This window comes from Stegodyphus dumicola, chromosome X1, assembly GCF_044657685.1.
Source record: "Stegodyphus dumicola isolate Sdum_Otavi_A_Nest chromosome X1, ASM4465768v1".
In the NCBI taxonomy this organism is placed as follows: domain Eukaryota; kingdom Metazoa; phylum Arthropoda; class Arachnida; order Araneae; family Eresidae; genus Stegodyphus; species Stegodyphus dumicola.
This window is the reverse complement of record NC_140780.1, coordinates 200,285,156-200,312,878: the sequence shown is the minus strand read 5'-3', so window position 1 is coordinate 200,312,878 and position 27,723 is coordinate 200,285,156. Positions and strand designations below refer to the sequence as shown.

The following is a 27,723-nucleotide window of genomic DNA, read 5'->3' as shown; positions in this document are numbered from 1 at the left end:
AGGAAGAAATAGCATAACTCCGCAATGAACAAGAAAAAATAGCATAACTCCGAATAGACAAAATTTCCAGAAATGAATGTTATCAAAAACTGAATATTGATGTATAAGACGCATCCCGTTTTTGCAAAGGAAAATAGTGCGTTTTATACGCTGGCAAATACGGTAACAAGAGTTTTAATTGAATGAGAAGGTTTCTAGTAAACTACTCAGCTAGTAGATGGCAGCACATGCCTTTTACATGAGTGCGTGGATGCAAGCCAAGTGCTGAGTCATGCGAAATTTACCGTGCTAGAGGATGATCATGTATGAGTTTTCGAGGGATTGAACGGGCGAGGTCGCTCAGATTTCTGTTCATTGATCTGTAAATCATAGAGTAAAAATCAGTTCGTAAAATATTGCTGTCAAAATGAAGAACAGCATAGGAAAGTTTTTCATTACTGTCGGGTTAATATCTTTAATACATTCTGCATATTCTGCTGCTCAGCGTAAGTTTGCATACTATTGTTTCCATATGTATCTGTATTTTTTCCATTATTATATATGAAATTTTTTATTTCATGAAATTTTAAATTATTTATTTTCTGGATAAGTTATTTCAACTTTAATTTTATGGTTGATGAGTGATACAAAAAATTTGGAGAGGTTAAATTTTAGCAGGTAAAATATTATGAAGCTATTCAGACAGTAATTCTGCTTGACCTTTTAAAAAAAGTACTGTTTGGGGTATTTTGAATAGTTAATAGAATATTAAAGCTACTGTTAAAAAAAGTATTTTATTTTTTGTTTTGTTTAATATTATGCTAGTCTAAGAAAACATGAATATTGGATTAATTTTAATGATTGCATTTTTTGAACCGTATCTTCTTTCGTCAACAGTGCCTTTTTTTTGGTTCCAAGCTTGCCAAGGGTAATGGTTTTAGCGATGTATGGTCAAGATTTAAAATAAATCATGATGATATTGAAGATTTTGAACATTATATTTAATTTATTTCGTGATATTAAGCATATGTAAGTTAAATTTAGCAAAAAAATTCACTGATTGAACATATTAAGCACGAGTTAAGTCAAGATATTTCAAAGTGAAGAAAAGCAAATTAAATTATAACGAGTAAATTTTGTACCAGTGTTAGAAATAGTTTGATTAAATTTTGTACCAGTGTTAGAAATAGTTTGATTAAATTTTGTAAATGGTAAAAATATTACGAAGTGTGTGTTTTTTAATCACTCAATTTATTACAAGTAATTTATGATTATAATTTAAAAGCTAAAATTAAATTATCATAATGAGTAAATTTTGTACCAATGGTAATCATACACAACAACAATCATCATAACTGATGATTTCTGTGAAAGATTCAAACAGTCATTGGAATCCACTAGTGGTGGAGTGATAAGCCACTGAACAGTGGTAGTTCAGGCTGGCTATATAGGAGTTTTTGTGGTTTTTCTTACATGCAATGTGAATTTGAGCCAGTTTCTCTTAAAATGTCCTGTATGAAGGCACCCTTCTGCTAGCCAGCATATATATTTATTTTCTATTCATAAATACTGGTCTCTCATCTTATTTCTTAATTCTAAATCTTACTTCTGAAGTGAAGAAGTGTTGCATCTATAGGTCGAAAAATATGGTCAATGTGTTTGAAAAATCCTGTTCAGTTTCGGACAGCATTTAAATAAAATGGTTAATCTTTGGATAATGGTAACTTGGCGAAAATTTGGCGACCAACCCTGCTACAGCAACTTGCTAGTTTTGTTTTGGACGCCATTTTGTTTTCACGAAGTAAAGGCTTTTTTTTTTTTTAATACTCAACATTTTTTTCCAACAATCTGCTAGCCAAATTACGCTTATGCTAGAACTTTTATGGAACAAAAGTACTTAATCATGACGAAGATTAGGTGCGAAATTGGGAGACAGAGCAGAATCGCCCACTGCTTGCCGCAATTTTTAACATGGTATCCATGCACACGTCGCCCAATTTTCACTTAAAGAAATATCCCAGAATTGCACAAAAATGACATTGCGCACACTCTTGACTTTATCCATGTACACTGCTAGAGTCCTAGCTAGTAACCTTTATCGCCTTACCAAAATGTCGCCAAACTACCTGTTACCATATTCCAAAGATTAGCCAATAAAATAATACAAAAATGCGTTACATTATTTCATGTAGTGAATAATTAATCAGGGAACAAAGTATAATGTAACGTTCTTTTATTTTGTAACCAGAGTTTTTTTATGTTTGGCATCTTTACTGTCAATTTCCCCATCCTTTTTCTCACCAAAATCTAAATGAAGTTTTTAGTTTGTAAAACAAACCTTTAGAGGCCTTGTGTTTTGCCTTTAGAGGCCTTGTTACTAGGTTGCTAGGTAAGATAAGATTTGTAGTCTTCAGTCCTGCATTATAATTGCTGATAGTTGAATTCCATGCCAGTTACGTTTTGAACCAACTTTGCATTAAATTGATTAGTGTAGCCTTTGTCTACAAATTTATTTGAATTTAAATTTTACATAATTGTTATCATAAGTTATCTTGCCACAAGTGGTTGACTGAGTCGTTGATGCTACAACATAAAGTGCGCCTTCTGTTCAGTACATTAAATTTTTTAATAGAATAAGAGTGTACCTGAACTTAAATATATCTAAACTTTATAATAATTACATTTAAAGACATTGAAATCAGTATCTAAGTGTTTGTCATGTAGTGAAATTTTTATATATAAATTGTACTCTTGCTTTTTTTATAGAATTTGTATTACAAAAAATTCAGATTCAGGAAACGCCGTGGCGCGCAATGAATTGGAAGTTGATCTGTCAGCACTATCCTTATCTTCAGGGCGGATGTTTTTATTTTATTTGCCTTAAAATTCCTTGCTAAATGTAGTTACTGTAAAAGGATGCAACTACGTTTAAATTTTTGGTGAATAGATCTTGCCTTTATGAGGACCACTTTTTTTTTCTTTTTTTAAATTTTATACTCGAAGAACTTCTGTTTGATTCTTTGTACTTGTGCACCAGTTGTTTTATTAACAAAATTTGTGAAGTGATTAACAGTCTGAGCAAATGATACCCATGCCTGCCTAAGAATGAATATTCTATCGTTCATCAGTCCTGAAAGTTTTTCCCTTTGCCACATGCTTCTTAATAAGTGGTATCAGAATCACCGCTGATCTGTTTTCTGTAAACATGTTTTTTTCATGAAGGCAATAATCTTTCCGAGATGCACCACTGCAGAGAACTTCCTTAATTGAATAAAAATAATTCCTTTTATTTATTATTAAAAAATTCAGAAATGATAGCTTGGAAATAAGACAAAATAATAGTGAATAAATGAAGAATAAATATACGTGTAAAGGCAAACATTGAGTGTGATGCTACAACATACAAAATTATGAACAGCAGTATACGGAACCTAAAATAATGTAAGAGGCATGCATGATTACTACTTCCGAACATGCAAAACCGGGTTTGAACTATTTTCGCCATTGTTGGTGGTGTTTACATTTACCTGATCCTTTGTGGAAGTACTTCCACAGCATAACTCTGTGTCATTTATGTTATGTCGATGTCAATTTTTGATAGTATTAGGGTTAATAGTACTTGTGAATTTGTGGGAAATAACTAGTCGGAAATACGCACCTGAAGACGATGCTTCTGTACTGGTGCTAACGTTATAATGGCATTGGGCGATACTAGGAAGTGGTGGTTCCCATAAACATAAAATATAAACGCTCACTGTGTGATACACAATACCGTAAAGAGTACATATGAAAACAACTATTTGAAATTGCATCGTACAAACAAAACAAAAGGGGGTGAGGACAGTGTTACCATTCGTGAAGACACGAAATTTTCTAGGGTAATATTAGTGTAATGAAAATAGTAATTCTTATAATTATTATAGTAGTAATAAATACTTAGTATAATAGTAATAAAAAATTCTTAATTGAATAATTGCTAGTATAAATGTTGAGAAATTGAGAGTCTAATTTTTTAAGCCTTGAGCAAAATTTTGGTAATCTTCTGTTATAAAGACCGGATTCAAAATGTATGTATGGTTATATGTTTTCATGTATGCATGTATATATATATATATATATATGTATAAATGCATGTGTGTGTAGACATATATACACATGCATGCATACATACATTTCGGAATCCAATCCTAATAACAGAAAGTACTGGTTTTACAGCAGGTGCCAAGCAACAAGCTATCTAAATGCTGCATGTAAATGACTCGCTGCATATGTAATTTCTAGTCATACTGCATTTTTACTTGGGAGCAATTTAGATAGATAAATTGCAGCTTCTGTGTAATACCTCGTGCTCTTATTCTATGACTATTATTTCTTAGAGTAAATTTAGTATCGTGAGTTATGCATGTCCAAATTTGTACTTAGGTGATATGGAAACACATGAAAGATATTTCCAGCATTAATGATCTCATAGCAGTATTCTGATATATGTGAAATAAATTTAAATTAATTTTCCTTTGTTTCTGAATCCTTATTCTGTAGCTGTGCTTAACTTCATTAAAGATTTAAGTTTGTATTCATATTTTAAAATTTAATTTTTCACCAGTTTTATGAGGAAGAAATATGCAGAGCAATTTAGATCTTTTTGGCAAAATTCGAAGAGGTGATAGAACACACCAAACAGTACTTTCTGTTTTACGATGCATAAGCATAACTCGAGTGTTAAAAACAATAGAGGACATTTTCCATTGAGTGTATTTAAGTACTTATTCTTAAACTTGTCATTTACCTGGTTGAAAGAAATAGTTATTTCTTGAATCAGGAGATGGACATGCATTTTATGTATGGAGTTGCAGATGGGAATATGAGGAAAGCTTAGGCTAGACTAGAAGTAGGAGTGCGAGTACACTATGTATTATAAAAAAATCCAGCATTGTGTTGGATATCCTGATAGAGCATTTGAAAAATTTCCCATGACTAATTAATGTTGTGGTGCATACTGCAAGGCACAGAGGATGCAGCCCTTGACACCTGCAGCTTATTTCTGTGGTTATTTTTTTCATCTTGACTTCTTCAGTGGATTGCAGGGCAGCCAGATTTTGCTGCACATGTCTAATTCATCGATGGCATTCTTGTGTGGCTAACTAGTAATTTGCATAGCATACATTTGCATTTGTTTTAGTGCACTTTTCTGAATAAATACTTGGGCTATAATCATCCATGATTATTTGATTAGCCTATATCTTTTGCAAGATTAGTTGCATGGGAAAATGTATTTAGTGTTTTTACATGAAATCTTGTTAGAATTTCTGAACCCTGATAGTTCCAGCAAATGTTAAAATATGTATGTGGAGCATCATCCCATTTTAAACATGGGGCATGCAAAATACTTTGGATGTAAGGAGACCGTAGATCATTTGAGGTAATATCTTTTCTTCGCCAGAATGATAGTCCAGTCTCTCATTTTGGGACTTTTTTCTTATCTTCACTGATTTCAACAGAGACCTTTTTGCCAGGATATTAATATCACTGCCACTATTCAAGAAATACCTGTTTTGGCCTCGCACACCAGTACATGTTTATCATTATATGAAAGTTGCATATTAAAATTTGAAAAGTGAAAAATTTGTTTTACTGGAATAGGGTTTTACCTGGGTGCCTGCTACAACTGGACGTTTAGTTCACTGAGGAGATGAAAAGTTGGGAAGCATTCGTTCATGTTGGTGGTTGCTTATTTGAGCAGCTTTTGCAATAAGTTTAATAAAATTTATTCTGTAATTCAATTTCTTCTATCATTCTTCTATGTGCTAAACCTTGCTGTATCACTGCATGAGTTATAACCATACATTATGTGATTTTTAGACATAGGTATATAAATATTATTTGTTTTAATTCAAGTGTATAATGGATAAAAAAAGTTTTTGATTTTAAAAGAACAGTCTCATTAAATTCTCCAAACATCATGAAATGGATCACTGAAAGATATTTTCTCCATTTTCTCTAGAAGTGTTCTCTTGTGAGTATATTGAACATCTTTGACTACTGTAACAGCTTAAGAAATTTAAGCAGAATTTTTGTGTATATTAGTTAATATTATTATTTCTGACCAGTTTCATATGGTGGAATTTATAAATGCTCACCAGAATAAATATGAACATTAAGCAACTGCTGTTTAATAGTTTGGGAGTATTGATAATTTATGTTGAATAAAATTTGCGGTTGATCTTTGGATTATGGTAACTTGGTGACTTTTTGGCGAAAATTTGGCGACCAACTCTGCTACAGCAACCCTCTATTTTTTTTCGCCGCCATTTTGTCTTCACGAAGTAAAGACATGTTTCTTTTCTTTTTATTTACTAAACACTTTTTCCAACAATCTACTAGCCGAATTACACTGATGCTAGAAATTTTATGTAACAAAACTGCTTAATCATGACAAATATTCACTGCAAAATTGGGAAAAAGTGCAGAATCGCAAATTCCTTGCGCGTTTTTCAGAATAGCACATACACATAAACCATTTACACGTCGACTTATTTTTACTTAAAAAAAACATCCCAGAATTGCACAAAAATGGCATTGCACACACTCTTAACTTTATCCATCTACACTGCTATTTTCTCATAAATTACAAAAATTTGCACGAAAACGCAGGAAAATTTTCTTAATCTTTAAACTCGATAAAAAGCACATATATGAAATTACCTGATTGCGAAAAAGTACATACCCTTTCCAAGGCTGAACATTTCCACATATAAAATAAATAAAATATCCAAAAGCTTTTACCTCTAAATTATCTATTATGTTATAAACGTCACTAACGAATTTATACGCAAACATTAAAAATAGTTACAAATACTTAGTGTCAAATATTTAAATATTTCCATACACGTTTACTTCAACTGAAACGTATACCAAATTCCTACAAACATAAAATTCACAAAATAACTATCATTTAATTAAAATATCACTAAACCATGTACACGTCGACTTATTTTTACTTAAAAAAAATCCCAGAATTGCACAAAAATGGCATTGCGCACACTCTTCACTATATCCATGTACACTGCTTTTTTCTCATAAATTAGAAAAATTTCACGAAAATGCATCAAAATACTCAACGTATACTACTCAAATGTATTCCAAAATACTACAAATATATAACTCACAAAATCACGATCATTAAATTAAAATATAATTAAATTAAAAAACACTACTTAAAATACAAATAAGCACATACATTAAATTAATAAAAATTAGATTACAATCCTAATTACTTTAAACTAAATCATTGCTAATAACAATTTTCCAATAATACCACATTAATTTATTTACTCCTTACATTTAGAACAATGCATAAAAATAATATCCTCAAATGATTAAAAATACTAACTTAACTAATCTTCTTCAGAATCTCCATTACGTGGCTGCAGTACTACTGCTAATTTCTAAATCCTAAATCCAGTAGTCAACTGGAAGTTTATTCACCAAGTAATAAGAAATTAATAAAATTTCACCTGTACTCAAACTACTTTCAGCAAACCACGTACCCTTCCTTACACTCCTTTTCACAAAATGTCCATTTTCACCATATTTCTTGCACCGCCATTCAAACTTAACTGTAATATCCTTCCTTTCACACAATCTCAACTTATTATTATTATCAGATAAACGCATTAAAAATTTAGAATTAACTTTACACAGCGCCATGCAATCCGAAAATTAATCAACACTATTTCACACAACGAAGCTTTTCCAAATTAACCCCCTTTTCCGATTAAAGAACTGTAATTCGTCCATTAATGTCACGTTTCACACAACACAGAATATAGCTAAATACGAAATTTCCAGATTTCCCCCCTTTTCCGATTAAACAACTGTAATTTGTCCATTAATGTCACATGATATATCTCATTTCCCTCACACAAAATAATGCGTAATCGGAACTGAGTGCTTCTCACATTATTGCCAAAGTCCTAGGTAGTAACCTTTATCGCCTCCAAAATGTCGCCAAACTACCAGTTACCATATTCCAAAGATCAGCCAAATTTGCAATTAATTCAATGAGTTTTGCCTCAACCTTACCAATTAACTTGCTTTCTGTAATAAATCGATTATTAAGAAATTTGTTGGTTAACTAGTCGCTTTTCATAGGAATCGTAAACATTTCACATCCACTCTAAAAGTTTTGGTACTTTTCCATTTCGCTGGCGCAAATCTCGACAAGGAGACTTTATTGGCGACAACACATTGTATACACATAAAAAATGTTAACAAATGTTAGTTCTAAGAATATTTTTATTTTAGAGGCTTAAATATTTTAATATCGGTTAAAATTTTTTCCAATGGGTCTTTTGTGTCCTTTCGCCACATAAATTCGGCGAGGTAACTTTCCAGATGGTGACGTGCTGTTCCTCTGTGTTTCTTATTCCGCCATTTGGCGCTACCCCATAGTCTTTCTTTTTGTGTGTGAGTGGGTTCCAGTTTTTGGATCTACAAAATTGTATTTATGGTTCACTTTGTAATGTTCGAAACTTTCATCTTCCAATTTTTCAATGCAATATGATTTCTATGAATCTGAATATATCGTAATTCCTTTTTCGATATTTTCCTTTATTGCCTCAAATATAATAGTCAAGCATCAGTTTGGCACCTTCATAAGGAAACATTCATTTGTGTCACGACAAACTCCACCAAAGATCCACCATTGTGGTAAAATCCATCCCGCATTGTTTTTGCGCTTTGTGAACATACTTTCATCCATTTCAATGATCATACCAGGTCCTCCTATTTTGCGTTGTTGATGTTTAAGTAAAGAATCCACACAAATCTCTCGCATGTAGTTATTCCAATCCACAACTGTTTCGTGACTGATTTCTAACTCCTTTTCACGCCATTTAACTAATGTTAATTCTTCACTCCAACCATAAATAAATCTTATACACTTCAAAAAACTTAATCTCGATGATTCAAACCACGTGCCTTTCCGTATATACTTCTTTTACTGCGGCAAGTTGAAAGGTTGCAGCGCCATTGAATTTCGTCCTCGAAATATAATTTCCCATGATTATTATCGCAAATAGCAATGTTAGGCAAAACGGCTTTCGCTTGAAAGAATTTGACAGGTTCTTCTTCTGTCCTGGGCAAAACCCAAATTTTCATTGGTTTCTCATCCATTTTTGACATATTTGTAAAAAGTCGTTAATTTAAGAATTTACTATGCTTTCATGGTATAACATCTTGATTCGCCGGATCATATCATGTGATCCCAAATGATCTCATCTCACGTAAACTACGCTACAGAAATCTGATTCTCTCAGTAATTATCTGCATTAATTTCAAGTTAAATCTTAGTATGGAATATGAGTTTAAATGCAAGAATTATTTCAATATTATAATTAAAAATATTCTATGTAACTGTATGCCAATATTGAAAGAAACTCAATCTGATAAGAAATAGCAGCGACTTGTTTTGAAAATGTGGCATGAAAGGTTATCAGCGAGGATATTCAGTTTGGCATCAGTTATACCATTTTCGGCGACTTTATCGCTTGTGCCAGCGAAATGGAAAATTGCGCCGACCAAACGGAAAAGTATCAAAGTTTTTTATTGATCAATTTTAACTGACATTCATGTTTTCACTTTTATACTATCTTTAAAATTTTTAGATTTTACTTTATGAACCCTGGAGTGAAAGATGTGATAGATTTTGTTACTTTTACCAAATTTTTTCTTAATTTCTGTTACTAAATTTTTATTCTCAGGATAGATACATCTGCAAATGCTTTAATTTTAAAATGGTTGATTAAAAATGTACATTAACTTTTAGTAATTTCTTAATTTCTAGATCGATCATATTTGCGACTTACTGAGCAGGGCTTTGATTATTTACCAATTGATGTAAGTAATGCCTTTGTTTCTGAATTTGAATACTTTTAAGTTTTGTTATGTTAATTATGTAGAATCACTTATTGAAGCAAAAGTTAGAAGACAGCACTTTCAATGTAACATTCACCCTCTTAATTGAAACATAGAATTGACCTTCCAAAACCCCCTCTTGCATAACTTGTCAAGCTCTGCAAGTGGATAATAGATAATGCTTGTGATGACATCAACTGCTTTTTCTTTCTTACAGCTATGAAATAAATATGTGAAAAAATAATAATTAAAATTTAGAAAACATTTAAATTATTTTTTCACATATTACATTTACATTACCTCTAAAGAGGTAAGGAATTTTGATCTTAACATTATTTGCTTATTGTTTGTTAGCTGCATTTAAATGATAACCAAATGTACTGCACATCTCCTCGATATTTGATTGTGAGACTGAGTGCATGTTTACTTCATCTGAATGCATACACCAAGATACACTATTAAAAATAAAAACAGAAGATCTACTCTGTGGTAAATAGGAATCGATGAAGTGAAGCCTGCTTTTTGAAAAGCAAAACAAATTTAATGTAGTTTGTGTACAGCATACTTGAAAAGCAGAAGCAAAAATGTGCTAGAAGCTGTAAAAATAAGTATTCAGTGCAAAATTAAATAATAATTATTGGCTATGGAAATGCAAACCAGATATGATTTTGAAAAGGAACGATTGTGAGATTAAAACTCCAAAACTCAAACTTGGTCGGTTGGTTCAAGAGGTGCATGCCGTTGCCGTATGACCAATAATATAATCATGTACATGGACTGATATAAGTATAGATATAAGTAAGATGGAGCAAACAAAAGAGTTGCTAATGCTACTCGGATGAAATTGGAGGGATATTTATACTGAATAAATGACAAAAATAATAAAATGGAAATGAAACTTGACAGAGGTTTTATACATTCATGAACTTGGAGGGGGTTGTAAAATACACAATAAGAATTATCTTCGCAATAGCAATTCAGTAGAACATGCATGTAAATCATTTTGAAGTCAAAGCAGCTTTTCTGTATGGAAACCTGAAAGAAGAAGCATGTATGACGAAATTAGAAGGTTATGCTTTACAGGGAAAGCAAACAGAGTCTGTGGATTTTAACAAAAGTATGCATGGACTAAAACAAGCAGCCATAAACTGGAATCACAAAGTACCTGAAATTCTATGGAAATGAGGATATATCCAAGGAAAGGCTGATTCACGCTCCTTCACATTAAGCAAGGAATATATAAGAATTTTTATAATTGTATATGTTGATGATGTATTATTCATGAGACTGGGATGAGTCAATTCAGGAATTTGAATGAATTCTCGAAGAATATTTTGACATTCAACATCTTGGAGAAGTGTCTACAAATTTAATAATGAAAAGAGAAAATGATAGAAGCTTTAAACTTCATGAAGCTAACAAGATTGAGAGTATAATTGAGAAATTTGGCAACAAATCAAATTAGAAACTAAGATATGCACCCATGAGTACAGATTTTATGAAGTACAAACAAGAGAACTTTTTCCCCAATAAAAAATAAAGGGAAGCTTTGGGAGCACTTTTATATTTAGACCCACCTTAGCAAATTCTGTTAGTATATTTAGCAGGAAAGTGGAAAATCATCAACGTTGGACTGAGATGGTATAATTTAATCACTATTTAAAAGCTACAATCAGTTAAATTATGTTTAAAATCAAATGGTAAGCCAGTTGCAAAAGCATACAGCGATGCTGTTTGGGCTGGAGACAACTAATGGAAGATTTTAGTTTCATTTAACAAAAAATTTAACGTAACATTATATTTAAGGATATCTCTTGTGTAAATCTTTTCAGAAAAGAAAAAAGGAGTTACATTAAACACATCAATGTAGAATATGACTATGTGTGTGATTTTACAAAACCAAGGGATTTTTAAATTACAACATTGAAACAGCAAAGTGGTATATGTAGAGATGTTCATGAAACTTTGGCCTACTTTACAGCTGAAACTTTTATTAAAAAGAATTGATTTGTTCCGGATGGCATAGTTGCCTTATCAGAATGAAAAAGTTCAGGAACGTGCACGAACTCGGTTAATACACAATAATTTAATATGTTATTTATAATGTAGATTTTTTGTGACAACAGTGATGTTTTGTTATACAGTCAAAAGTCGTTAATTCGGACACCCATAATCCGGAATGATTTATAATCCGGACCTCAAAGCTACAAACTTTCTGTGCATGCGTCGCATTCACGCATGCGCACATGCGTTTACGAGAGCGCGTAAGACCTTTACGGCTGCTAATATGTTTGTGCGCATGCTCATTTAATGTGTAACGGAGGTATAAGCTGAGCTAAAATTATCTAATTCAGTTAATGTTGCAGATTGCGTTGTTCCTTAATCTTCGAATTGGATCCGGCTTATTATTTTTTGCAGACTGTTAGAGCAATTTCATAAAAGTAAGCTTGAACTTTCGAGTATGTCAAATAGAATTTCCGATATATATTTACTAATATGTAATTTGTATCTACAAAGCGAAAGTATGTTTTGAAATCCGAAATCTGTTTATCAATTTCATGCCGAGGATTGAAAGTTGATCTGTCAGCACTATCCTTATATTCAGGGCAGATGTTTTTATTTTATTTGGCTTATAATTCCTTGCTAAGTGTAGTATTTTATCTCGATGTACTCCGTCTTTGATATAATTTAAATCAAGTTCCTCGTGATTATAATTCGCTTCCGATAGTGAAGAAAGTGACCCAGAGGTTATTGAAAACGAAAACATTTCGATTGACAAGTAAGTCGGTATTCTCGGCACAGCAATTACGGGACTTGAACAGCGGAACTTTTTAACCGAACAAGAAATTATGTCTGTTTAATAGAATTAAAGAGAAAGTATTATCACATGAAACGAAGCAACTTACATTGAAGGAAATGTTTAATAAAGTAAACAAATAAATATTAAGCTTTTTCTTTTTGTAAATTTTGATACCCTTTAGATCATAATTGTTCTTTATTTCATAAGTTACGGTTTCATATTTTTAATTTTGTAATTTCTGCATGCCATCTTACCAGATTTAAACTGATGATCTATAATCCGGAATCGCCGAAGTCCCGACGAGTCCGGATTAACGACTTTTAACTGTATATTACATTGAGCTGGATAACGCATGGAATGTTATTCTTTTGGATATGTTTAGAATGCTAAATAAAATAGTTCGTTGTTAATTAAAAAGGTTTTCTCTGCTAAATATATTATCATTCGTCCGAAGTTATTAAATAAGTCAAGAAATTGATTAATTTCAAACAACTGGCGTCCGGTGACAGGACGATGGCTATTTGAAGAAAACGAAACATCGATTTCATATCGGAATTTATCAAGTGAGTTTATGATTTATTTGATTATATCCTTTATTATCTGATTATATTGGACATATTGAATTTAAAATCATGGAAATTTTATTAAGAAAGCGTAAGCCACTAAGGCAATCGTTTACGATTACTGCCAGTGCTTTAGATGCTGAAATTCTGAAGCCTGACGTGGAGGTTAATCAACTCCAAGTATTGAGCTCACAGTTGGAAGAAAAATTTAAGAGATTAGATGAAGTTCAATCACAATTTTCTGAACTTTTGTTGAAAAGTGAAAGCGAAAGTGAATATTTAGCTGATTTTGACACGAATGAAACATATCGTGATAAATATATCAGTTTAAAAACAAAAGTAGAAAACAAAATGGTGAATTCCACTCCTGGAATACACCTGGAATTTTAGAAAATTCCACGAAAAGGAACTTTAAATTACCAAAGTTGGAGCTTCAAAAATTCAATGGGGAGACCCGAAATTGGTTAGGATTTTGGGAACAGTTTAAGAAGATAGACGAAGATGTAAATATAGATGACGATGATAAATTTCAGTACCTATTGCAGGCAACAGTCGTTGGATCTCCAGCGAGAGAGCTCATAGATAGTTATCCGCCCTCAGGCGCGAATTATAAAGAAGCTATCAAGCAGCTAAAATCTAGATTTGCACGCAACAAATTACTTGTAGAAATGTATGTTCGTGAATTATTAAAGTTGGTTTTGGCTCAAGTTAGCAAAAAAGGAAATATGATTCTATCCAACGTATATGATAAGTTAGAGACGCAACTCAGAGCTTTGGAGACGTTAGGAGTAAAAAGTGAGATTTATGCAGCTATGCTGAATCCCCTTGTAGAGTCTTCACTACCTGAAGAAATTCTGAGGGCATGGGAGCCATCTCGCCAGCGTAGGGAAAGTGTTGCACACTCTGAAAATTTGGAAAATTTATTGCATTCTCTCCGAATTGAAGTTGAAAAAGAAGAGCGTCTTCAGTTGGCCCATACAAGTTTTTCTGTTCCAGACAAATTTGACTCAGTTCCAACTACAGCAGCTTGTATTTATGCAAGAGATTCAAAAAAGAAACAGCTTAATTTTTGTGTTTGATGTGACAAGGAAACACATCATTCTTATAAGTGCTTTAAGCTGCACAGCCTTTCATTTGGAAGATAAGAAAAATTTACTAAGAAAGAAAAAAAGCTTGTTTTAACTGCCTAAAAATTGGGCATGCTGTCGAAAAGTGTAAAAGTTCTGTGAAATGCCTAGTTTGCTACAAACGTCATGTAACGGTGATGTGCAGAGAACTAAAAGGTTCTAGAAGTTCAAAAAAGGAAGCAGCTAACGAAACGAGTGAGACTTTGTTGTCTAACCAAAAACTGCAAACAACTTTTCTCCAAACTATTATGGTGAAGATTGTCCATAATGGAAAAAAAGAACTTGTGAGAACGCTTTTTGACAGTGGTTCACAAAGATCTTACTTACGGAAAGACATAATAAAGAGACTAGATTTTAGTCCCATTAAATCAAGAGACTTTGAGCCACAATTTGTTTGGTGGAGTTGAAACTGAATCTCAGGTCCATGGTATTTTTGATATCAAAATACAAGGAACGGAAAATAAATTCAAATACTAATTATCGGTTTTAGATAAAGACAAAATTTGTGGATGCATTTCTAGAGTGAAACTCAAACATATATGTTCCTCACTTCAAGAACATAAAATCAAAATCTGTGATTCTGGAAGAGATATACCAGATGTCGGATTGTTAATAGGAGCCGACTATTCGGGACAGTTGATGACGAATAATATCATTCCAATTGACAAAAACCTTATTGCCATTGAAAGAAAATTGGGTTGGACCATACAAGTCCCAGTGCAAAGTCATAATACCTTGCTTGATATCGTCTGACTTTTTTATTTGGATCTCGCAGAACTATGGAATTTAGAGACAATTAGCATAAAAGATCCGGCGGAAGTGATAACTAAGGAGAATTTAGACACTGAAACGATCAAATTTTCCCTAGAGAACATTAAAGTAATCGAGGGCAATAGGTATGAAGTCTGTTTGCCTTGGAAGGATAGTCATCGGATTCTTGGAGATAATAAAGATGAAGCGAAAAAAAGACTTTTCGTCAATGCACGAAGACTGCAGAAGATGGGATTTTTCGAAGAATATAATGGTTTTATTAAAGGCTGGCACGAGGAAGGTATAATTGAAATAGCTCCGAATAATAGTGATACTGGTCACTATTTGTCTCATCAAGCAGTAATCAAGGATTCCAGTCTGACTACGAAAGTGCAACCTGTATTGGATGCATCATTGAAGGATGAAAATGGGAATTCCTTGAATGCTTGCCTCAAAAAGGGGCCAAATTTAATAGAAATTCTTCCAAAACTTTTGATACAATTGGTATTATGTAAATCAAGAGTAGCGCCTGCCAAAGAAGTAACTATTCCTAGGTTAGAGTTGCTTGGAGCACTTATAGCTACTCGGCTGTACCATCAAGTCATTGACGCTCTTAAATTGACAAAGTGCCAAGTGTACTTTTGAAGTGACTCATCTGAAGTTCTGACATGAATAAAAAAAAAAAGACTCCCACTGGAGTGTTTTGGTGACAAATCATGTAGCTGAAATAAGGAGATACACAAATCCGGACAACTGGCATTATGTACCAAACTCAAGCAATCCAGCTGATCTTCCTTCTAGAGAGTGCAATGCCAAAATGTTGCTACAGAGCAGATGGTGGAAGTGGCCGGATTGGCTTAAAAAAGAGCCAGATAAATGGCATCTCTCTGAAGAATCAGAACTAGAAACTGATGAACTGAGTAGAGAATACGTTGCAATTTCCTAAAAATTGCAAGGTGGGAGGATGTTCAGGAACGTGCACGAACTCAGTTAATACGCAATAATTTAATATGTTCATTATAATGTAGATTTTTTGTGGCAACAGTGATGTTATGTTATATATTACTTTGAGCCTGATAACGCATGGAATGTTATTCTTTTGGATATGTTTAGAATGCTAAATAAAATAGTTCGTTGTTAATTAAAAAGGTTTTCTCTGCTAAATATATTACCATTCGTCCGAAGTTATTAAATAAGTCAAGAAATTGATTAATTTCAAACGGGGAGACTGCCAATCCATCATTACCTTCACTCCTTTAACCCTTTCCGGCATGCTACCTTTTAAAGTTGGAATTTCAATTTAAAAAGAGGTAGGGAGTCTAATTAGGCTTAGAGGAGTACACAAGTAAAATTTTGCAAAGAAAGCACTTATCGTTTTAATTCTGTTAGTGTGCCCGCTTCAGGCACACTGGTTGAATAGAGCTTCAAAAAGAGTGCTGAAACGAGCATTGCTGGGAAGCAAGCACATAAAAGATTAAGAGATTTTGCCTACAATTAAAAAACACTAGATTCTGAATACTATAGCAGATTTAGCATTACCCAGGTGTGCCATGGGGAGATCTGCTATTCTACACCCCTCCCTAAAAAGCTCATTTTTGGTTATATGATGAATGGTTACATGCTTATGAATGGGATATAAAAAAGTAACTTGGGTATGTGATATTTACATTTCATAATTACACTTTAGTCTATTTTTTCATCATAGTACATTTTGAAGAAAGTGACACCACCTTTGAAAAAGCACAATCCGATACTGCACGTTTTGCACATGTGCTGGGATCAGTATCAGATTCGCTATCTGAAAGCAATTCATTTAGCACTCAGTGCTTTAGAAATGGTCAGCCCTCTCTGATCCGCTTGGGAAATAATTAAAAATCCGAAAAAATAAACTAATATTATATCTACAGTTTGAAATTATAAACTATAAAATAAAAATATAAATGTCTATAACGCAAAACTATTAAATGGAGCGCTAAGAAAACTTCTTTGAACCAAAGTGAAAGAGAACTGCTCTAGTGAAAAACCAAACAGCTAACTGATAAAATTATCCCTGACCTTCTGAAAATCACCCTAACAATTTTTTAGTTGATAACCAAACCTCCCCTCAAAAAAAAGGAGCGGAAGAAGAAAGAGGAAAACGGGAAATGAAACACAGATGTAGACCCACCTTTCTATGTTAATGAGCTGCAGTGAAACAAAGATACAGCTGTTCTTAGTGACCTAAACTCGCAGTGAGCCCAGTCTTTTCAAACCTTGAGGTTTTTCATAAAAGTGATAAAGCACAGATGACGTAAAGCAATAACAAAATGTAATTACCTCCTTCTTCCCATCTCTCTTGTTTCAAAACATATTTTCTTCTGGATACTGTTTATTTCATTTCTAGTTATTTTCTTTCTGATTATCCACACTCTTACCAAAAGGTAGTAAATTTGTTCTTGACTTGGAGAGCATTCACGAACTTATTGGCAACTTTGGAGATAAATGTTTATTTGTGCACCACTATGTCTGTTTCCCAAGAATGGTTGAGACATCAGCAGTGCACTATAGCAAAACAGTCCAAAGTATGAAAATAAAAAAGGGCAAACATATGTATTTAGATTATCAGATCTATTTTATCATTTCTAGTTAGACAAAAATAAATGTAATGGATGCAATATAAGAAGAAAAATGACCATTGAATTTACAGGCTGCAAATCTAAATGTACTTAAACATACGTATGCTACGCACATTATCTAGGTCTCTTTGTAGTATGAAAATATTGTGGTCTGCTTCTTGAATACTTTTTGATGACATAATGCATTGCTTCATCAATACTTTTCTGTGATTTTCCAGTGGAGGTGCAAATAATCAAAAAGTATCTGTTTTATTAATATTTTACTGAATGCAGATGATAGGAATTTAAGTTCTGTTTTATATATTGGGTTTTAACAAAAGTTTCCCACCACTGCAAATATCTGCACAAACAGTTTGTGTTGGCATGTTTAATAATATTTTCTCAAACGATTTTTGGCATTTGAAAGAAAGAGACTTGCTTTAGAACAGGGGTCTCCAAACATTTCAGCCGTTGTCTCTTTCACAAAGTTTTGAGGGCCAAGATCCAGTTAATTTATCATACCACGGTGATGCAACTAGGATGAACAGCATATACGTTTTTAAACGAGGCAGTGAGATTTTTTGTGATGGGATCTATACCCTATGATCTTACGAAGAGCTTTGCTTTTTAGAACTTCACTGCAGTTTCACCTAACATAAAATTCTGAAAGCTGTTTTTAAACATTTGCAAAAAAATAATTTTGTCCCAGAATATTGGAGATTTCTTCGGTTTTGTTGTACTTTACTTTTCAATGGATTTATCTCCCCATTGTCACAATTTATCAGCGCATTTTGTTTTATATTTTGGACCAGTGCAAACTTTTGCTCATAAATGTTTCATATTTTGGGCAATTTTTGAGAGAACGATACATCTCCAAAATTAAAATAAATTACAACATATACAGGAAAAAAATTAAGATTTAAGTAAGATCACTACTGAAAATTTCTATGAACCAACCTAGAATACTTCTGTGAAAGTAGGAAAGATATAGATCTGCAGAAAACCTTTATTCTTGTGAAAAGTAGAATGAGAATTTTTTACTTCCTAGTGCGAAGTAAAGGAAGTATTGTATTCACGAAAAATTTCAGATACCCTATTTCAAGGAAAATTTTCATTTTGACTGCTCTTGAATCCGTTTGAACGATTTGTTTCTCGTGACATCTGTATGTACAGAAAATATGATTTTACTGTTGAATTTTGTTTCGCATGAGTTTTTTTTTTTTTTTTTTTTTTTTTTTTTTGAATGACATCTGTATGTACAAAAAATGTTGTGATTTTACTGTTGAATTTTATGTTGCGCAAGAGTAAAGGACCTTTTTCCCAAAATGGATTTAAAAGGGATTCAGAAGAGACTTTTTAGGGACGTCTGTATGTGCGTATGTATGTATGTATCTCGCATGACTCAAATATGAGTAGCTTCAAAACGTTGAAATTTTGCATATGGGACTGCTCTAACATGTAGCTGTGCGCATCCCTTTTTTGGTTGCTATCAGTTGCGTCAAAAGTATATTTATACAGATATATATACTCCCACTCTGATACCCTGCATGGTGAGCTCAGTTTTTTATTATTATAATGTTGGTAAATTTTTTTTTTTTGGCTTTAAAAGTGACTGAATTATGTTGTTCTTGATTCCGGTTAAGGTTTTTATGACTTGAGTTAATCAACAATTTAAATGTTGCTCAAGTGCTACTAAGCCTAACAAAGCCTAAGTATGCTTACATCTTAAACTCGTGTTTTGTTTTAAGATGTTTTGAGTTTTTATGTATTTTTGCCTTGCTGCAAAGTGAGAACTGAACTGATTGAATGAAAAATGTATCTCTAATGAAGTTGTAGAGTTCCTCACTTTTATTCTGCTAAATTAAATGCCAAGGAACCTAGTGAACTGTTAAGCGAATTATCGTTTACTTCAAATAATCATAAACTCAGCGTTAATTATCCTTTATTTACTCAAAATAAGATGAACAATCGACCCTTTCTTTGGGCTTACAACAAAGTCTCCACTTGGGCTTAAACTCATAAATAAGAAATAAGAAATAACTACCATAATTTCTGGGAGAAACGCCGCTGCTATTACGTGTTTAAAACTTAAATTTTCAGCGGGTGCGGCGTTTCTACCCATGCGGCGTTTAGGTGTACTAAAAATAAAATATTTTCTATGATAGTCATTGTGCATAGTTTGAATATCTCTGTCATTGTACATAGTTTGAATACTATTGTCATTGTACATAGTTTGGATGGTCTTGTCATTGTACATAGGCCACTCAGTTGTTCCCACACAAAAGACTACTCAGTTGCTTTTTGCGAACGTTATTTTGTTTACATTCTTTTCCTTGAACGTACCTACATGCCTTATTCACCCCAAATGGGATCTCAGAACAATAACATTCTTCCCCCTTTAAAATCAGCATTCTCATCATTTTGAATAGTCTCTCTCCTCTGTCATTCGATGAATCTTCCAGGACCCATCCTTTCCCCACCTCTGCCTTTTCTGCAAATTTTTTAATGGCGGACACAACTCCACCTGCCTCGCAATAATGAACTCTGACGTATTTCCCCTTCAGCGTGAATCGATTTTTCTAGGAATTCTGTCAGATACAGATCCCATCAGTTTGGGTACAAGTACTTTTTGAAGAGTTTTTAAGTAAGAAGGGAGCGGAAAAATTTTTGAAAATGGCACCTAAACTGCACAGAAGCTATACTGCTGGTTTTAAGCTTAATGTAATTTCACGTGCTGAACAAATTGGAAATAGAGCAGCAGCTCGAGAGTTTGAAGTGGACGAGTTCAACGTTGTATTCGACGTTGTAGAACTGAAAACTTTAAAATATGCCACAACAGAAACGAGCCAAAAGAAGTGGTACTGTAAGGTGGCCGAATTTAGAGGACGACCTTGCAAACTGGATAAAGGAGCAACGAGGAAAGAGAATGGCAATTTTGACTGTAAAAATTCGCTTACAAACAAAATAGCAAAACAAATGAACATAAATGATTTCAAAGGAGGGCCTTGCTGGTGTAGCAGATTTATGAAAAGAAAAAATATTTCTGGGTGTACTAGAACAACGGACGGGCAACAATTACCAATGGACTGGCAGGATAAAAAGGCATTTTTTCTGAAATATGTGACAGATATTATTGACAAAAAAAAAACTTCTTTGGTCACAGATAATAAATATGGATGAAACGCCGTTAGCTTTCGACTCTCCTGCAAACAGAACTGTTGATGAAACTGGTGAAAAAACTGTATCTGTGCTTACAACGGGGCATGATGTGTGATCATTTACATGTGTGTTAGCTTGTGCCGCAAACGGTAAGAAGCTAAAGCCGATGATCATTTTTAAACGGAAAACTATTTCGAAGGGAGATTTTCCTAATGACGTAATTATTTGCACAAACGAGAACGGCTGGATGTGCGAAACAATCATGCATGAGTGGCTACAAAAAAGTTTGGCAGTGTCGTAAGGGATCTTTTTTCTAACCAAAAGGGTTATTGACAATGGATTCGATGCGTGCTCATGTACTTGAGTCAGTGAAAACCAGATATCAAAAATTGTCTATGACCGTAGCAATAATTCCTGAAGGTTTGAAAAAAATCTTACAACCATTAGATTTGTCGGGTAACAAATCCTTCAAAGCTGAATGCCGAAAGCGGTGGGAGTGTTGGATGAGTGAAGGATTGCATGCATATACCAAAAGTGGTATATTGCGTAGAGCATCTTATGAAGAAGTTGCAAAGTGGGTAGGAAGTGCGTGGAAATCGGTAAAAACATCGTCAATAATAGTAGGGTTCAAAGAAGCTGAAATTATATCCTTAGATAAAGAGAGTGCAAACCAAGAGGATGAATGTGATGATCTGGAAGACTTGGATTTAGATCAGGATTTACTAAATCTTTTTAATTCAGATAGTGAAGAATCAGATATTGATGGCTTCATATGATGTATAATTTGCTGTAATTCCTTTTGTAAGTAAAATTTAATATTTCGTTGTTGCAACATTTTTTTTTTAATATAGTCTGAGTATTACAAATATGGACTTCTTTAGTGGGTATAAGTATATTCATGAATGTAAATATATTTTCAACATTTCTTACCTTTAATTTATATTTTGAGTTATGGTTTCATTTCATGCATTTTTCTTAACTGATATGTCATATATCAGGACATAGGTTGAGATTTTGCATCTATACGGCCCACAACGATGTCACGCGCAATTTAATCTATTGCGGCGTTTCTGTGTAATTTTAATTTTTTCTCGAGTTTACGCTGATGCGGCCTTTCTTCCGGAAATTACGGTATATCTAAGAGATTTAGTCGAACCTAACACAACTCTTAACATAGTTGGCCCTTAATTTTTAACTAGCTGCCGACTATCAAAAAGCATGTAGCATACAGCCGAATGTAACAGTAGCTTAGAGGGTTTTAACCCAGAGGCAAATGCACGCTACTCAGCATTCCTAGCTCTCTCTCACAAAGTAAGTTGAACTTTCCTTTAATACTGTTTCTTACTCATTTGCATTCAATGCGATTCTAAAAACTCATTTTGGTAGGGAGTTGTAGGTTGAAACGATTAACAATAGGAAAAATCAACTAAATTAAAATATACCTTACGAGTTCAAGGTTTGAATGCAGCAGCTTTGGGCACATGTTATTTAATTATAAAATTAATTAGTCATACATTTTATTATTATTATAAGACAAGAGCATGGCCATTCAGAAGTAAGGAGTTATCTAGAGCAAAAAATTTGCAGGTTCACAGTCCATGTTTTTATAGAGTGCAGATGCAGATAATTTCAGTAATTAAATAAATTTGCTTCTTTAGTCAAAGCATGTCATAAATATATTTTTCCTATAAGTATAAAGGGAAAAAGATGTTAAATACGCTGTCTTGAATTTTCTGAAAATATCAAAATTTTGATGCAACCATTAGCTGGAAATTCCAACATAATATAGTCATTACATTGCTGCCTTTTTAAAAATATTTGATTAAATAGAGATTTTACCTTTGGTAGACAAATTGATATTTTAAATCTGTGGCTTTTGTGTAAATTTATATTTAGCTTGTTTGAGAGTAAATTTCATATGTTTAAGTGAAAGTAAATCTTTTCATGTGTTCATTTGTGTGTGTATGTATTTCTAGTAACTTTCAAAATCTGTAATATATAAAAATACTTTTTAACAGATAATTGCACAAACTATATTGAGCCTTTTGGTGACAATTTGGGGAGTAACATTTATAGCTGGAGATTTTAAAGAAATAAGAGCTACTACAGAGTTAGAGAACAAGTATGCTTTTTTTTTAATAATTTATGTGAATCATTGTTTGCTGGCAATTTTCATATCATCTGCTGCTTCTATCTTTCCTAATGTCAAGTAATTTAAACTGTTAAGTTTTGATTCATGAAAGAATTTGCATGTAATGTATACACACAAGTTTATGAAATTTGAGTTACACTGTAAATGTTATTTGTAACTTGGTAGACTTGGATTTTCTAATGTGTGACTAGATCCTGATGCATCCTTCTGAAGTACATTTTTAGCAGTTGAGGCTTGTTCCAAAAGGCAAAACATTTTATTTTGGAAATATGTGAAGTTCTATTCAGAGCATTTATAAACTACAAAATTGGAACTACACATAATGAATGTGACCTTTTTTAATACTTCTGGAAGAGAATATTTTAATCTAACACTCGACATTTATGATAGTTTAAGAAATGGACTTCTCTATAGGGATTTCCTAAGATTGTTTTCTGACATTTTATGAAATGCTGCTTAATTTATAACCATATACTGACAAGCATATTATTTTGGATTTGTGTTGTAAATTGTCTCATTTGTTTGACAGTGACATCGAGCTCAGGAATACAAGATCCTATCTGGTGGCGTGCATCTTGGGAACTTTATAGGTGATAGTATGACTTTGTACAGTGATATCCTAATTTTGAAGGAGAATCCTCTGGGGAACAGATCCAAAGGTGTTCCACCACTTGAGAAGACTTTAAACTTGCCATATATTTAAAGTGATCTTACGTTGCAAATGCAATGCAAAAATATCCGAGCCATATCTAGAATTTGAACCTGAACCTAATGATACAGCTGCTAACAGTGCTAGTCAGTGTACTGATCAGGACGACAATTATATATGGAAATAAAGTCATTCAAAAAGAGTGCTCAAATAGAATTTTAATGGAATGCATAAAAATTAACTATGACTGCATATCTATTTTTGAAGTTTCATAACAATTATTTGTCTTTGATCTGTGATTTTTATGGATAGTTTTCCATTGATTGGCATATAAATTCTTTTTAATTGCAGTTATTACCAAATGTTGGAATAGAAATAAAATAGTAATATCTGAGTAACTTTGTTTATTATAAAAGGAAATAAAATCAGTTCAACCGATTATATTTCTTGATTATTGAGTTGCTGAGATAAAATTGTAGAGTCTGACTTTCTTTGGTAGCATAAGCTTGTGAGTTCTAGAAAGACTACAGAAGAATAATCCTCTTGTCTGAAACTGCAGACAAAGTCAGAAGAAGGGTGTAAAATAGTCCTTTTATTTAAACACAAATAACAATGTTCGAACTTGGGTTTGCACAAGTCAAACACTTCTGTCTTAACTTAAATACATAATGTTGAACTAATTTAAATCTACTAGATTAGCCTAATGGCTCACAAAATAATTTAAACATGCAGGAAAGACACTTGTTTGTAGAAAACTGGCAAGAGAAGCCAACTGGTTAGAAGCACTCAGTGCCACAGAATCAAATCACTAATAGTCATGGTACATCTTGGCCTGAAGTAGGCAGAACATGCTCTTTTGGCCTCTCATCATACCCTGTCATTTGATTTTCTCTGCTATGCATTGATTTTGGAACTTCGTGGCTAATTCAATTAAATTTTCTAATGTTTTTGGATTTTGAAGCCCAAAGTTTTCCTGAGGCTGGGGTAGGAGTTACGATAGAATTATTTGAATAGTTTCTCACTGCTTCTCACATGCCTTCGTGGTGTAACAGTCATCACACTTGGTGCATTTTCAAGAGGTCCAGGTTCAAGTCTCTGCAAGGGCATTGCACATTTTTCATAATCATGAGGAATTCCAGTTATCTTTGGTAAATTTTGTGCATTAGAGGGGCTGTCTAGTGTAAAATGTTTGCTGTTAAAAGGCTATTACAACAATCAGTTGTGTTTTTAAACTTAAACTGAAATTTAGTGATAATTTGTTAAGTTGCATATGTAACTCATGTCTTGAAACTAGCTCATTGAGTTCTGTACAGCTTGCTTTGCCTACAGACCCTTGCATGAATTATGGATGCAATGGAATTTGTGCAATATTTCTGCAGGATTGTAACCAATTTAGTACAGCTTCATTCATTTATGTTTCTGTGAAATCTCAATCATTCATCTGTTCCATGAAATCCAAAAAAGTGTAGGAAAAGCAAAATTGCATGTTTTATCTACACAAATAGGCCAGGAGATAAAATTCTGCTGGAGGTATTCGCTAGTTTGTTTCTGATTCTTTGGGATATATATATTTCCTAAATACTCTGATCAAATGCCTTATGCAGTTTTATTATATTAACTGTTGGTATATTAGCAGTTTATGTCACGTTGTACTTAATATATGTAAGCTACTAGCAATTCCTCATTACTTCCTTGAGTAATGGCTAGTCATTTTATGACCACTGATGTCTTATCACTTGCAAAGAGTGAATCTTGTAGAGAGCATTTAAAATGAAAAAATAATAATAATAATAATAATAATAATTTTATGTTTCTGATTAGTGGAAATCTTAGTTCTTGTAGTTATGAGTAATTGGTCCAGATTTTTTTTGGAGGGGGGTAGAGTTCTGTAAATGTACACAAACCACTTAGCTATCAAATTCTTGTATCTGATTATCAATAACTGTTATATACCAGAAAATATGAATTTTTTAAAGGTATTAACAATACATTTGTAGGGAAAAGATCCTCATGTTAAATGAGGTACTTAGCTGGTTGATTAACAGTTCATCTTCCTAACAGAAGACTTTGTGATCTCGTAAAACGATCTGATTGCTTTGTATTTTTAGGATTTAAACAGTTTTAAAAACCACATAAATATATTGTTACTTCAGTGGCTGTGATAAGGAGTCAATTGCAAAGTGAAATACTTTTTTACTGTACTATATTGAAATAGCTAAATTTCAGAGTTGCATTAATGATAATGGAATAGGATGCATTCATCATTGTATCAATAGAATGCAGATAATTATTTCTTAAAATCATTAATCTGAAAATGAAATATATTTTTTCCATTTTCTAATCTTTGCTTGTAGCATGCTTTTAAAATTATATGTAGAGTATGCTGTTATATTGTTAGGGAAATTGGGCACAAGTATGTATCTGATTTTAAACTTTAATTCCTTATAAAATGCTTAATTTGTTCAGATGGCATTTCAGTCATAAGAAACTGTATAAATTATGTTAAATATGGTCTAAGTTTTAAAGAACATGGTACTAAATTTTTCATTAGTTATAATTATGTGATGTTTCTTAAAAGTTGCTTAAGACTCACCTTCAAATATGTAAATCATATTTAATATACTTTCTATTTTATATAGGTCGTTTGAAGCTGTTGGAAACAGACCATCATTTTATACATTTAGTCACAGAGGAAGAGTTTTAAGTTCTGTATATTGTCAAGGACATCTGTAACTTTATTTATTTCATAAATGTAAAAATATATGTTATATTTCCTTCAGCTACAATAAATATAAAATAATTAATTCTGGTATATTATAATAATTGCAAATTTAGTGAAAATGATTATGTAACTTTATGTAGAATATACTGAAATGTCATTTAAAGCTACATGCCAGCAAATGGAATTAAGTACATTACAATATCAAAGCATTATTAGTAAAATATATCAGTAATGCCTTATAGAAAAATGCTTTTCAAATTTTAAGTAACATTAAATTGAAATTATGTCTATGTTTGCGAATTGCAGAATAGCGATGAGGATTTTTTAAAAATCATCATCATCAGAATTACTCTTTGACCAAAATATTGGCCTTTGTTTCTTGTCATTATAAATTTCTGCTGTGGCGAATTTGCACAAAATCACTTAAACATAAATTTATTTCAAATTAGAAAACTTGGTTCAAGGTTACAGTAGTAACAAAAACATATGCTTCTTTTAATTAAACTAAAAAGAAAATTAGCTTAACCATCTGAATATTCAGAATGTATAGATTGATAATCTACTTTTTCCTTAGAGTTCTGAAACATGCAAAAACAGGCATTTTTTTTCCTTAAAATATCCTCATTTTCCTCAAAAGAAATTTTTTGGCCTTTAAAACAGTCTTGAGAATAGTGTGTTTCGCCACAAAATAGACAAGCAGGTTTCATAGCTTTAGTACTCAACACTACATCATTATCCATCAGGACAGAAATTTTGTCTTTTTTGTACTTTTTTGTACTTTTTTTTGTACTTTGATTTTTATTTGAAATTTCAATTGATTTAAAACCAGCTTTGGATAAAAAAAAAAAATATTTTTTCATCTTCCATGTGAAGAAAGAAAATAATTGGGCTAGTTTATCATCATAAGAGTATTTTTTTTTTTAAAATTTTATTTATTGATCACTGGACTAACTCTTAACAAATTTTCGGGAATGCATACTTCCACAAATAAGAATAGCATGGCAGCATACTAATCAGTAGTTATGCCAGTTGACTCTAAAGACCTCAGAAGTGACTCTTATCATACAGCATCCAAACCTTTTTTTACGTAGTTATCAGCAGCTGTTGGATAGTTGTCTACAATTTCTTGGGCTCTGCTGCTAACTGTCAATGCATTGGATGAGATAACCAATTGACTTATCTTCACAAATTCTACCGAATTGACTCCAAAAGGTGAGCCAATGTTTCAGTTCTCCGCTAAATTCAGCCAGATTTGGCGGGGGGGATCTTAAATTTTGTTTTTTTCTCCCGTATTTATTGCCAATGATTCGTAA

The 27,723-nt window shown here is 32.6% G+C and overlaps 1 protein-coding gene across 1 annotated transcript; it reads left to right on the top strand.

Moving 5' to 3' along the window:
- Positions 1 to 276: 276 nt before the first annotated feature.
- Positions 277 to 26,492, top strand: EMC5 (ER membrane protein complex subunit 5). The gene is made up of 4 exons (XM_035349130.2): positions 277 to 485; positions 9,824 to 9,876; positions 22,906 to 23,009; positions 26,328 to 26,492. The coding sequence occupies exons 1-4, from the start codon at positions 407 to 409 to the stop codon at positions 26,419 to 26,421; spliced, it is 330 nt and encodes a 109-aa protein (XP_035205021.1). The 5' UTR covers positions 277 to 406; the 3' UTR covers positions 26,422 to 26,492.
- The last annotated feature ends 1,231 nt before the right edge of the window (positions 26,493 to 27,723 follow it).